Consider the following 14,494-nt stretch of genomic DNA (forward strand, 5'->3'; position numbering starts at 1 on the left):
CTGTCCCCCTCAGCCTGGAATGTACTTAATGACCCAGCCAAACTGCCCTTTGCGGTAAAGAATTTGACTATCTTCAAAGAAGAAATTCTTCCTAATATCTGTTTCAAATGCACTATCCTTTATTCTGAGATTATGCCCTCTGGTCCTAGATGCTCTCACAAGAGAAGGCACCCTTTCTGCATCTACTTTTTAAATCCCCTAAGAATCTGGATGTTTCAATATGGTCACCTCTCATTCTACTACATTCCAGTGAGTGCAGGTCCAACCTACTCGACTTCTCCTAATGAGTCAATCCCTCCAGACCTGGTTCAGCTTAGTCCATTTGCTTAATTTGACTATGTCCCATTGCCTTGCCTTCCCACTACTTTGGCCATCTGAAAATTTGGCTGCAGTATATTTCACTTTACTCATCCAAGTCATTAACACATATATTATTCATAATTGTGGCCCCAGCACTGATCCTTGTGGCACTCCACTTATTATAGGTTGCCATCCTAAAAATGATCCCAACCCATTGCTTTCTCTCCCCCACCCCCACCCCAATGACAACTCTTAGTCTTCTGTTAGTTCGTGACTCCTCTGTCGATGGTATGTACTACCCATAGCATCATGGGCTCTTATTATGCCTATTGTTTGGTATCTTTTCAATCACCGTTATATCCACTGCATCGCTTTTGTTCTCCTTGTTACATCCTCAAAATTCTAGAAAATATGTCAGGTACAATTTCCCTTCATGAACTCAAGCTGACTCTGCTTGATTTATGTATTTCTAAATGCTCAATTACATCCTTTATAATTAACTCTAACATGTTTCCCAATAACAAATGCTGTTAACTGGCCTATAGTCACCTGTGTTTTTTTTGTCTTCCCTTTTTAATCCAATCTGAAGATGTGTTGCTGGAAAAGCACAGCAGGTCAGGCAGCATCCAAGGAGCAGGAGAATCGACGTTTCGGGCATAAGCCCTTCTTCAGGAATAAGGAAAGTGTGTCCAGCAGGCTAAGATAAAAGTTAGGGAGGAGGGACTTGGGGGAGGGGTGTTGGAAATGCGATAGGTGGAAGGAGGTCAATTTAATCCAATGGCAATTTTCCAATCATTTGGAACTATGTCAGAATCTAATGTTTCTTGGAAGATTATTACTGGTGTGTCCACTGTCCCTGTAGCTAGTTTTTAATAAATTTGTTGATGGGACATAGGCATCGCTGGTTGGCCAGCAATTTATTGCTCACTTCTTGTTACCCCCAAGAAGATGGTGGTGAGCTGCTTTCTTGTACTGCTGCAATCCACATGCTGTAAGATCACCTACAATGCCATTAGGAAGACATCTCTACGATTTTGAAGCAGCGTCAGTTAAGGAACGGTGATATCAGGATGGTGAGTGACTTGGAGGGAACTTACAGGTAGTGGCGTTCCTTTTTTTCCTGTGGCCCTTCTCCTTGATGAGTTTGGGAGGTGCTGTTTGGGGATCTTTGACTCTGGATGTAGGTTTGCTCGCTGAGCTGGAAAATTCATTTTCAGATGTTTTGTCACCATACTAGGTAACATCTTCAGTGAGCCTCCGGACAAAGCACTGCTGATTTTCCCTGCTTTCTATTTGTGTTTGGGGTTCTTTGGGTTGGTGATGTCATTTCCTGTTCTTTTTCTCAGGGGGTGGTAGATGGGGTCCAAATCAATGTGTTTATTGATAGAATTCCAGTTGAAATACCTTGCTTCTAGAAATTCTCGTGCGTGTCTCTGGCTTGTCCGAGGATGGATGTTTTGTCCCAGTCGAAGTGGTGTCCTTCTTGATCTGTATGTAAGGATACTAGTGAGAATGGGTCATGTCATTTTGTCGCTTGTGATGTTCATGTACCCTGGTGGCTAGTTTTCTGCCTGTTTGTCCAATGTAGTGTTTGTTACAGTCCTTGCATGGTTTTTTGTAAGTGGAGCAAGCCTACATCCAGAACCTCAACCTGAGCTACAAATCTTCTCAAAACTCAATCTTTGTCTTTAATATCTTCGGAAGCATTTTATTAGGTCAAGGAGATTTATTGGTCTTTAGCCCCATTAGTTTCTTGAGCACATTTTCTCTAGTGATAGATATTGATTAGTTCCCTCTCCTCCTTGTGCCCTTGGTTACACCAGTATTCCATAATTACTGAATATTCTATTGTGAAGACTGATTCAAAATATTTATTCAACTCCGCTGCCATTTTCTGGTTCCCCATTATTATTTCCCCAGCCACATTCTGTAAGGGGCCTATGTTCACGTTGACTTCTTTATTCCTTTTTATAAATTTAAAGGAGCTCTTCCTGTCTGTCCTGATATTACTTGCAAGTTTGCCATCAAAATTCATATTCTCCCTCTTTTTCCTTTGTTTTTGTCATCTTTAGTTGAATTTTAAAACCTTCCCAATCTTTGCCACATTGTTTTTTTTTATTTTCCAATTTGATGTTATCTTGGTTAACCACGGTTGGCTTATTTTCTTAAACATCTTTCTTTTGTTTCTTAAGCATTTTTTTGTTGCTAACCTCCATTCCCAGTCCGCACTCTAGCCAGCTCTGTCCTCATTCCTTTATAATCACCCTCATTTAAAACTTAGCACAATTGTTTCTGATTCAAGTTCCTCCCACTCAAATTGAATGATAAATTTTGCCATGTTATGGTCTGTGTTTCCTGGGGAGTCTTTTACTCTGAAATCATATTAAACATTACACATCACCAGATCCAAAATAGCCTGATTCCTGATTGATTGATTGACAACGTATTGTCCTATGAAACAGTCTCAGGTGCAGTCTACTGTCCTACAGTATTGCCTTTTCCTTTTTAATTCTAACCTCTATCCCATATGGATTCTGTCTCCAGATTCTTGCTATCATGCAACTCTCATGTCACACCAACAATGCCACTCCACCACTTTGCTTTCTGCCTGTCCTTTCGAAAGCTATTTATACCTTTTTGTATTTAGTTACAACTTCGATCTCATTGTAACCATGTCTCTGTAATGGCTATAAAACTATACCTGTTTACTTGTGTTTGTGCTGTTCATCCATTTATTTTGTTCTCAATACAATGCATGTTTAAGTAAAGAGCCATTAACTTTGCCTTTTGACTGCTCTTTCTCTCTTCCTTCCCCCCCCCCCCCCCCCCCAACCTCTTACAGCTGTTAGTCAATGTAGATTTTAAAAATATAACTATACTGAAATATCAGTCATTTATTATGGGAAAGCTAATTTTCATTTTCATAAACCATGAATTGGCAAAATTGATGATAGCATGCTGAACAGTTAAAACTCCACCCCTTCCCACTGTTTTCAGTTGTCATAGAGTTTAACAGTATGTGAAGGAGCCCTTCAACTTATCATATCTGTGCCAGTCATCAAATACCAATCAACTCTCAATCTAGGTCACAGCCTTGCAGTTGAAGTGTTCATCTCAATACTTAAATGTGAGTATCTCTATTTCTATCAGCCTTTCGGGGTATGATTTTCAGATATCCTGCCCCTTCTGGCCTTTTTTTTTTTAAAAAAAAGTTTATTTAAATCCCTCTACTGCTCCTGCCCCTTCCTTCAAATGTATGACCCCTTATAATTGACCTTTCTGCTGTGTATGTCTCAATTGGGCCCATCATCTACCTCTTACTGTAAGGAAATTTGCAGGTCTTCATTAAGCCTTCTGACACTAAAACTGTCCTTCTGATAACTTGTTGCAGGTCAAATATTCAGATTTGGCCACATGGAGGGGTGAAAGGCAGCAAATTCACACATCACGCAAAAATAAATGCCCATTTTTGAAGCATTTGTTCATGTATTGGTTGTTTTTATTTCTGTCCACATTCTTTATTGCCGTATTCTTTACTGACAGCATTATTAGCAAGATTTTGACCAAGTGACTGTGAAGGGGCTGAAATGTAGTTCTGTGTGTCTGTTGAACCTGAAGCTGGTGGTATGCCAATGCATCTACCGCCAAGAAAAACCGAGGGAGAAATGGTCATGTTTTTGGAAATTGCTGTCAGCGAGAGGGTTGCTGAGTGCTGCTTCGAGATGTATGCACTGATGGATGGTGGTGGGAATGAATGTTTTCAAGGTGGTCAATAGCTTGTTTTTTTTTTCTCTCAAGCTTTTTGATTGTTGAAGGTTTTCTCATTGATGTGATAGTATTGCATCATACTCCTGACTTACCTTGTAAATTCTGGACAGGCTTTGAGTCCGGAGGTGCCACAGAATTCTCAGCCTCTGGCCTGCTTTTGTAGCTGCAGTGTTTTATGACTGTTCCAGTCCAGATTCTGGTAACCCTCTTAGGAACCCTAACTTCTTTTCATTGGAGACATGAGCATTCTGTTTCTTTTCAAAACACAAAGCTAGATAGGATTTAACTACTTTCAGTTATTAAAACTTTTACTGTAACAAAGATTAAACTCAACACATGAATTAACAGGTGCTAACGTTATTGAACATCAAGGGAAGATGGGTAGATATTATTATCTTCTCTTGTATATATGTTACTTATCAGCCTAGGATTATCCTGGTCTTGCTGTATATGGTTATTAGACTGCTCAGTATGAGGAATTGTATTGAGCACCATTGAATATCCCAACTCTGACCATATGATGGAGGGCAGGTCATTGAAGCAGCTGAAGACAGTTAGGCCTATGACACCATGACTGCATCAGAAGGATCCTTCACTGCAGGGTAGTGTCTCTACCTCTGAACCAGGATGCCTGGGTTCACGTCCTACCTGCTGCAAAGATGAGTCTCTGAACATGTTCATAGAAAATATCTATCCTACACTGATACCCTGACAGTGAAATGATTGATCTCCAATAACTGCAGCAATTAACTTGCTTTATGTTATGTTTGACTCCTGCCAGTGGAGAGTTTTTTTTTCTCCTGCTGCCCATTGTCTTTAATTTTATTAGTGCTTTTTGATGCCATGCTTGGACAAATGCTGCCTTGATGTTCAGGGATTCTCCCACACCTCTAGAATATGGATCTTCTGGCCATTTTTGAATCAAAACTGTACTGAGGTTTTGGGCTGAAGGGTACCCAAGAAGGTTAAGTGAGGCATCAAAATCGGCTATATACAACAACCATTAATATTCACTCTTTCGGAATGGCTGTCGGAAGCCTTTGGGTATTTCAAGTAATTTTGCTGTTGTATATGTGTTATACACTCTGAAGTTCATTAAAAAGATAAATATTATAAATAAAAACCAGTGAAAACAAATGTTAGCAGGTGCAGATTATCTTGCAGATAAAACCATGCTGTACCATTTTCCGAAACGAATGCTGCTTAGCAAACATTGATGTGCAACATGAATCCGAGACAGAACCTGAAACTTTTAACCATTTACTGTTTACCTTTTAAGTCAGACAAAGAAGTGTGGTTTTTGTAGATATTGATTGTTATTCTTCTTTGGACAAATGGTTCCAGCTTGTGTTTGAAAATTTTCAAGGGAAGATGAGTTTAAATGCAACCACTGAAAGAAGAATTTAATGGTTTATCTAACAAGCAATAGAGTGGCATTCCCTCAGTATAGTATTGGGCTAGATTGTATGTACAAACTGCCATATAGTCTTATTCAGATGTCGTAAGCCTTTTCCTTCTCATCCATTCTTTTGCATGAAGTCCAGTTTGCTACATGAAGCAAAATTACTCACATTTCACTGAGCTTGTGTTATGAAAGAGACTCATTTGCTGCAGACTATCCAGAGTACTGCAGTGACAACTGTAGTTTTTTAAATAGCAATTTGTTTATTGAGTAGGTGAAACTGCGTCATCAATGTAACAAGCTGACAAAACAGCAACTTGATACAAGCCTGAGGTAACAAATAATTTAGCTAAGAACATCCATTTGGGGTAGTCTGAGTTCAGTGGTTAAAACAGATTAGCTCAGCAGTTGTAGAAGGAAACACCGATACACACAGCATGCGAATAACCTTCCTCTGTTACCATATTTTCTTTTGGAGCTGTATGAAAATCTACAATTTACTACCCCCTACGTGTAAAAACTCACAGTAGCAACACCTGCTGAACCAGCACTTGCCTCAACTAAATAAATGTGCTTTTGTTTAGCACTTATTACAGGTTGAGCCCATTGCATTTCAAGCAATCTGACAGTCATCACAATTCTAATCATCAAATATCAATTTACATTTGTACAGTTATAGTGCAGTTTGTGAACTCCAAGTACAAGTTTTTCTGGCTGCTTGCTGAAATGAGTAATGGAATCTACAAATTAAGGCAACCAATAGCAAATCTACAGCACAGATGTTCACTAAATTTGAGACAAATAAACATCTGACACAAGTAGCAACAGAGCTTGGCCAAATGAGAAAATAAATTTCTGTATGATAGTTAAATTGTGCAATGCCAACTGTAATAAAAGATGATGAGGTTCTCATGGTAAAATAGCTATCAACCTGCAGTTCCCTCAAGCTGCTAACTTTAGCTTTTAATATTGGAAATGAACAAGTTATTTGCTGTCCTGTCCATGTTAGCCTTTAGTTTGTGTGCTGAAGGGTCATTCTACAGATTACTTCAGTTGCTCTGTGGCAGAGAACCAAGGACTTCAGATATTGTACCAATACATGGATAAATTGCAACACTACCTGCATTAAAATGGGTGTGGGGTTAAAGATGGGAAAATCAAGTGACAGTGCATCTTGGCTTTAAGCATGGTTTGTGTTTTATTTCTCTAGACATGATTTTCCCAATCAGCGATATCTTGTGCACTACTTAATATGGAAATGTAAAGTAAAGTAATGAGTGCCAGGCAATTCCAACCTTTGAATTAGGCTTGGGCATCATCCCTATAAATAAGTAAGTTGCAATAGGTAATTCTGGTGTGATGGTGGCCTCAGTTGTTTGGGTACCAATTTAATGCTGTGCTGATTTTTACAATATTGTTAGAGGTATTACTAGTATACATTTGAGGCATGCTATTGCAATGAAGAAATGAAAATTGTCCATCTCAAACTCATGACACAATAATACTGACTACAGATTTAATCAAACTGGAAATGAGATGCATTTGTGATAGCAACAGAACAAATTGTTTGTATGTTGGGGAGATGTTGAAGAGAGAACACAAACGTTATTACTGTGAACTTGCACCTTGTGACTTTTTTTGAGCTTTTCCACAGAGGGTGGAAATTAAAATATCAGGCTATGGTAGGATGAAGATATAAAGCAAAAGGTGGCCATGACAGCTATCACTTGGATACATTTAGAGCTGAGCAGTCGATTATTTTTACTTTAGAAATGATTTACCATTTAATGTCTTGTACTTTTGGAAGTTGCTGATCCACAGAAATTCAGCCACCATCTGATTACCGGTTTCAACAACAGAGATCACAGCAGGAAATGGAGGCAATACATTTACTACAGTATCTGTGCACCAGTTTTCACTGAGGCAAAATACAGTGCCAGTACAAGGAAGATGAACAGAACCTGTGTTGCATAGGCCACACATATTGGATGTAACTTGGGTTTAGTTTGACATAACCTTGAAATTCCAGCTATAAATGGAGGACTACACTGCTCCTGTGATATTTCCTGCTCTGAATCCAGAAGCCCTAACAGTAATTCAAGAATAACTTGCACTCCAGCATTCTAACCTGGAAGAAACTGAACTGGGACTAGATGTTTTCTTAACTGTGGCCCAATCAGAATTGTATTTTTAAGGGGATTTCTTCTCCCATTGCAGAACAGTAAAATGGCTGCATATTTTAATACCATACACTGCTCAAGTATGAATTTTAATTATATTTCTTTATCAAAAATCATGCTGACTTTGGCACAGAAAATCTGAACAATTTTTTTTTAAATTTCTCACCAGAGAGAGATGCTGAAAATTAGCCTGCATTGCTATTAACAAAAGTTCTGTTGCCTGCCTGTGAGGATAAAGGGTTAAATTTGAACCAACCTAACTAAGTAGCTGCTAGACAAATTAAAATAAAAATAAATTAACCCAACATTGCCAAAACACAGAATGTTTTATGTGGAAGCAATAAGACACAGTGACAGCAAGTATTTTAAAAGTTATAGCACATCTTGAAGGTTGAGATAATGTAGGGGAAAATAATCTCTAGTTCCATTTTTGATTATGAATTTAAGTGAACCTTGCTTTTGCTGTACATTAACCACTATATTCAACCCTTTAAATAATCCACAATAAGGGTTGTCATACATTACATACTTATTGCAACAGTTATGCAAAAGTCATTAAATACTTTAGAAAACTGAAGACTTTCACAAAGCTTTGCTAGAATCAAATAGCATAGCAAAGTACACAAACATTTTCCAAACACGTTTCATTTGATTTGTAAACCACATTATAACTGGCAATAATGTGATGGTGTCAAGGACACATCTGGCACAATAAAGCAGTCATTACTGATTGGTGCGTAATGGTTTCTTAACGTGGCTGTGCTGTATGTACAGAATCCACCTCTGCACACTGCACTGCTCCGAGTTCCTCTTCTAAAGACCTCGGAGCAGAATAAACATCCCACATTCTCAAAGTGAAAATACTGCCTGTCATGGGTCAAAGTGGGTGGCAGTGCTGATGAGAACATTTAGCTGGGACAGTTTTTTTGTTGGAGGGGGTGGGGGAGGGAGCAAAGGAAAGAGATAAAAATAAATTGGTTTGGGATGGGCACAAACTGTTAGGTTCGCTCAAATGTCGCAATAGATTCAAACTCCACCAGCTGAAGGTCGCTGGAACAATGGGATTACTGTCACCGCCACGGACAACTTTGAGGCAACCCCTGTGCCAAACAATTCAGTGCACTTCATTAAAAAAAAACTCTGTTCACTGATTTGCTATTCTAAATGCCACTCAATGCAGCCTGTTAACACTGTCAGTAGTACATTTTGTGCATAAGAAAGATAATACCCAACATGGGCTAAAATTTGTTCCATTACAATAAAGCAGCTTAAGAATAAAAACAAACATTTAAAAAAGAAATAGGCAGCAGTTATTATGCACAGTTCCATGGTCGACAACTATGCTTGTTGTGGTATTGTCAGTTTGTAGTTTCGCCAATGCTAAAACTGTGTCTAATGTCTGCGGCTGATACCATAAATTAGGAGCAGTCGTTCACTTCCTCTTTCAAGACATACTAAAATCGTTTTAGGGTCACATCGTAAGCTTAAAAAAAAAGTGCTTCAGTATTCAACGCTGGCAGTTGATGCACAAATTTCTCCTCATAAGAGTTGTTTTTCCTTCACTTTTTTAAAAAAAAAATCCATTCAATAGTTTTATTTCCCATTGCTTGGGTTGGCACTTTGATCACATCACATGTACTGGATTCAAATGTTCACTCAAATGACATAAGGTTGGTAGGTATCTGCAAGTAGGCGAGAAGGAAACACAAAGGTCAAAAGCCATTTGTGGTTATAAGAACATGAGAATTAAAAACAGGAGTAAGCCATTTCATCCCTGGAGCTAGCTCTGCCATTCAATGTTGTGATCTACCCTTAACTCCACTTTGTTGCCTGTTCCCCCATAAACCCTCACTTCCCTTGTCCATCAAAATGTCTCAAACTCAGCCTTGAAAAAATTAAATGACACAAACTCTATTACTTGCTGGGGGAACAGAATTCCAAAAATAACCTGACAGAAGAAATTCCTCTTCATAAATACAGAGACTTCCTTTTCTTAAAGAGAAACTGCACTCCTTCGTTCTAGATATCCCCACAAGGAGGAACACCCTCTCAGCATCACAGTCTGTTTTCTATTTCAATGAGATCAGCTCTCATTCCTATAAAGGTTGTCTATGAGTCTGCAAAGATTTGAATGGGTTAATACCTGATTGAGTGCCCACTGTGATGATGTCATGAGTGTTTGAAGTAGGTTTTCATAGAAGACAGGCAGAGATACAAGACTCTACATGTCAGTGTGTGTGAAGGTAGCCACCTTCTGGTCTAACATTTGTCATTTGACAAGGTTTTAATCAAAAGGATCAGCTGCATGAACATTTGCTGAAGTGGCTCCAATGCAAGGATGCACTTCTTTAAAGAAGATGAGCAAAACCATGCAGTTGATCCTTTGGACAAAAACCTTGTCAAATGGCATTGGTTTTACCAATGCCCTGTACAGCTGGAGCAAGACTTCCCTACTTTTGTATTCCGTCCCTTTCACAATCAAGGCTAACATTCCATTTGCCTCCCTAATTGCTTATTGTCCTTGCTTGCTGACATTTTTGTGTACAAGGACACTCATAGCTCTCTTGTTCGACAGTATTCCGTATTCTCTCCCCAGATTCCACTGTCTCCTGACAACATGCAGTTATGTGCCTGCACCACCTCCTGAAGGAACCTGGATCCACGGAAGATTGCAGTGATATAAATGAGTCACCATGCATCTGCTGCCTGAGGGAAAACAATTACAACCTCAAAATGGATGCAGTTGACCATCTCTGTCACTGGGGCTGCCATTTCATCCAGAGCTAGCAATGCAACGTTAATACAACTGGTTTTGCTCACTTCGTCAATACTTTCTGAATCCACACCACGGTTTAAATGTTGTGAATTCGTCCCTATATAAATTAGGTGGAAACCAATCTTGCTTTCCTCAAATCAAAGGAAATGATTTAATTTGTCATTTCTGGCAAGTGAAGTAACAACATTTACGTGTACAATGGTAACCTGTTCTCCAACTGAATTGGAGACATGATTTTAGACTAAAAACCAAACCATTACTGTATTGAGATATTTAAACAGGCACATTATTTCTCTGATGTGTCAATCTATCTTCACATTAGAGGCTTTTAACATGGATAGGATTATTAATAATTGATGGATGAAATGGACACATTCCAAAACATGTCTTTGTCTAGTTGATTTGTAAAAAAAATCAACTGAGTAAATTCTCAAAATCCAAACCTGAAGCCAGAACCAGGACAAAATTGTGCAGTCTCAAAACCGTGGAACCTCTGTGCACTCCCTCCCGCACCCCACCCCCACAACCCCTAAATCATCTAGATCCATATTCCTCAGTCTCTATGCAGGAAAGGAAAATTACAAACTAACAAAATCGATCTTCCATCTACTTTTACACGTTTTTATCCATTATTTCCATGAATGGGATACCAACTGCAGTCAATGAGCAAAATGAGAAAAGCAAAGACTAAAGCAGGAACAAATGCCTTGGTTTTAACTCCAACTGCTTTGTAGAAATGTGAGGAATTCGCTTCAATTGTTTTCCGCCCCCTATCTCCACCACTACTTTTGCATGTGCAGACACCAAGGTCACTCTGCCCACGCCAGTGAAACCACTTTGTAAATGCAGGTCAAGCTCTGATGAAACCAGAGGGGACTGACCTACCATTTTAACCCGAGCCCTGAGCAGGGGAATAGTATTGCCTCCTCTCTCAGGCAGAAAGTGCTGGACACAGCAGCTAGGGATAAGACACTGTTTAATAATACACACTTAAACTTGTATATATGTGTTTTTCTTTATTTCTACAATTTAATATGGCGATTTCATTTTTTGGCCATTGCCAGTAAGTACGATACTTGCTTTGGATTGTTCTACATCTTACCTGAGGCCTATTGCTTTTGCATGCATCATCCAAGTGCTTGTGCCACAATATTGCATGAAACCTGGAGCTGGTCTGGAACTTGTAAACATTACCTGTAAAGGAAAGACAGATGTGTATTCACATTGACAACAACTTGCAAATATATTGAGAGATTTCAAGATGATAAAATAACTTAAACATGCAGTCAACAAATTCCATTCTTCAAAAGTGAAGACCATTTGAGTATTTATGATCTAATTTTCTGTGACTCAATAAGTTAAGTCAGTCACTCATCCTTTATAAATGCTATTGAACTGATTGAACGAATGACCTTTTGCTATCCAATATTGGTAATAGCGGTGTATTGATCTAAACTGAATTATTTCATTACCTATTGCGAAAACACCTCCATTTCAATATTCATTAAATCCAGTGAATCCTCAGTTTAGAACCTTATTTTTCTTTTCATTGCTGATTTTTTAAACTTCCATAACTTGATAATCAAGACTCATGCAGTAGTCAATCCAACTGCCATTTCTTCCCCATACAATTTTGAACAGTCAGTTTAGGGGTTGGTGCTGTTCCATACAACAGCTACTGACAATATTGATTCCTCGGAGTCCAGTATACAAATAGAAGCCAATTACCTGTATTTGTGCTTTCAGTAAGTGAAGCTTCATTTCATCAAAACAGTGAAGCAGAAGTTATATTTCAATTAAACATCATCTTCAGAAGACTTTGAAGGGGACTTTAAATAGAAGTTAAATACAAGTCCTCAGCTTCTGGCTGGCCAATCAACTATCTCAACTGAGCAACTTCAGATTGCTGACTCCAGCTTGAGACTTTTGGATTCCATCTTAAAAGGAAGGATATTGTTAAACTGATATCCCTCAGTTATTTTGCATTAGGCTGTTGCTAATTGAATAATCTCTTTCTCCTTTTTGATTTGATCTCTATGTAAAGGCAAACATGTCAGTGTTGCAAAATTCTCTCTCATGTCCACAGGTATGTGAAATAAATCCTAGCCCAATGTTACAATAGTGTCACTGCAGTCCTAACACAGTCATGTGTGTTCTGGAAGAGTGGGGGAAAATGCCCCACTTTTGTTTCTTAACAAAAAGGAGGAAAAATTAAATCACTATCTGCTCATGGACTGGTCGGGAGTATAGGGAAACAGATTTGTCTTAAAGCTCACAACCTCTCTGTAAACTGAACCTAGCCAAAATGTCACAGAAAAATACATTGTAATATCTGATTATATGAACAGTTTGGAGGCCATGTCTGCTACGTGACTCAGGCCACCAAGGACAGCCAAATAAATAGGAGGTTTGAGAGAATAGGCCCTCTTTCTCACTTTGTGACTCACCTTTATCAGGATCGCTTAACTGAAATATGTCTGGGTGCTCTGGGTCATCAGGTAGAACGACCATCCAACCTGCTATAGACACCTTCTTACTTGGGGATGATTTGAACTATCAAAAAATAAAATACAGGTTATGAACAAATCAGAAATGTTAAGAAAATGACTCGTTAATGGAATAAAAGTGTCACAAAAATGAGCAACTGGAAATGAAAGGCATGCCAACTGATCAGTTGAGTTTAGTGTTAATGAGCCAGATATCCTGCTGACCAATGTCTTGCTGATTAAAGATACAATTGATTTCTCCAATTTGCTCACTCATTATTCATTTGCTTATAGTTTGTGCAGCTTCAAAAAAAGATTTGATTTAAATAAATGAAAATTACAGGTGAATGATTTCCAGATTTATGAAATTCTGGCCAGTAACGGGCCAGCAAATGTCGACTTTTCAACTCCCACATTCAGTTAGACTGAGTGGTTAGTGGCACACAGCTTTCTCTGTGCTGCATATGGTTTCCAGGACTATCACTACACAGAGCTTTTCATCTACTCCAGGACTTCCTCCACATCATCATGACACAAAGCTCATGTAGTAAATAGTCATAGAGTCATAGAGATGTACAGCATGGATACAGACCCTTCGGTCCAACTTGTCCATGCCAACCACCTGCACACACTCAGCTGAAAAGTTACTTCAAATAAAGCAACTTACAAACAGTCAAAAGCTGCTACCAGTCTGTCATTAGCCAAACAAAACGAGCAGAAGTATTTATCTCCTAATTTCCCCTCTGCTGATGCCTACTCTGATTGCTGACTTGTTCACCCAGCACTGTTTACAGATGTCTACAAGTTGAGTCTTGAGTTAACTATGTGTCCTACAGACATGTATAATCCCAGGAAATCATCAAATTGGTGCACAGAATGATCCCAATTTAATAGCATAAGCTATTTTGTTGTTATCCCGAGTCACATACTACAATGGTTTGGCCTACCAACTATTGATATTTCCATTTGTTCTTCATGACTTCTGAGGACTTTTTGGACAAATACTGAACATTCGAAAACACTCTTATTACTCAGGTGTCCATTCAAGTGTTCAGCACAGACCTCCTTTTACTTGCTACGACCTCAGCCCAGACTGCAAAGTCATGCTGTAAACTGCTTAGGGACCAAGAACCTTTTCTTCCCAGTGGACAATGTGAGAGATTTGGGGGAGCTCACTAAATGAATAAAATATTCAATGGTTTTAAAGAAATAGCAATAAACTTTACAAACTAACATTAGAATAGATATATGATCCACAATACATGCGTAACTTATTTTTAATACCTAGAATTAACACATGATAGATTTGGGTAATACGCCATTATTGAACACTGCACATCAAATAGCAAATGTCATCAAGTCAGATCCAGCAGATTTCTCAGCAATTCCTGCAGACATTAATGACACAGTAGGTCATCAAGTCTCACTAAACTTCACAAGGAATAATATTTCTTGCCTTTTGCTGATTTGGCCTTGAAACTTTGTCAAGAAGCGCTCTGTCATGGATTGCCTTGACAACAGCACCCTGACTGGTTGATCAGCCTCTTTTCCTTAGTCTATGCTCCTCTGGACTAGCATAACT

General features: G+C 38.8%; 1 protein-coding gene across 6 annotated transcripts in view; it reads right to left on the minus strand.

The window, feature by feature from the left end:
• Nucleotides 1–7,957: 7,957 nt before the first annotated feature.
• Nucleotides 7,958–14,494, minus strand: part of ralgps1 (Ral GEF with PH domain and SH3 binding motif 1) — a 762,687-nt gene continuing 756,150 nt past the window's right edge. For all 6 annotated transcript variants that reach the window (XM_087998399.1, XM_087998397.1, XM_043720239.2 and 3 more), the window contains 3 exons: nucleotides 12,874–12,979; nucleotides 11,529–11,620; nucleotides 7,958–9,332 (listed from right to left, as the gene is read on the minus strand). In XM_087998399.1, the coding sequence (XP_087854525.1) occupies nucleotides 9,303–9,332; nucleotides 11,529–11,620; nucleotides 12,874–12,979 (228 nt within the window). In that variant the 3' untranslated portion in view covers nucleotides 7,958–9,302. The remainder of the gene's footprint in view (nucleotides 9,333–11,528; nucleotides 11,621–12,873; nucleotides 12,980–14,494) is intronic.

The sequence above is a fragment of the Chiloscyllium plagiosum genome, unplaced genomic scaffold (genome assembly GCF_037043375.1).
Source record: "Chiloscyllium plagiosum isolate Xiang-an unplaced genomic scaffold, Cpla_swu_hap1 HiC_scaffold_21, whole genome shotgun sequence".
Lineage (NCBI taxonomy): Eukaryota > Metazoa > Chordata > Chondrichthyes > Orectolobiformes > Hemiscylliidae > Chiloscyllium > Chiloscyllium plagiosum.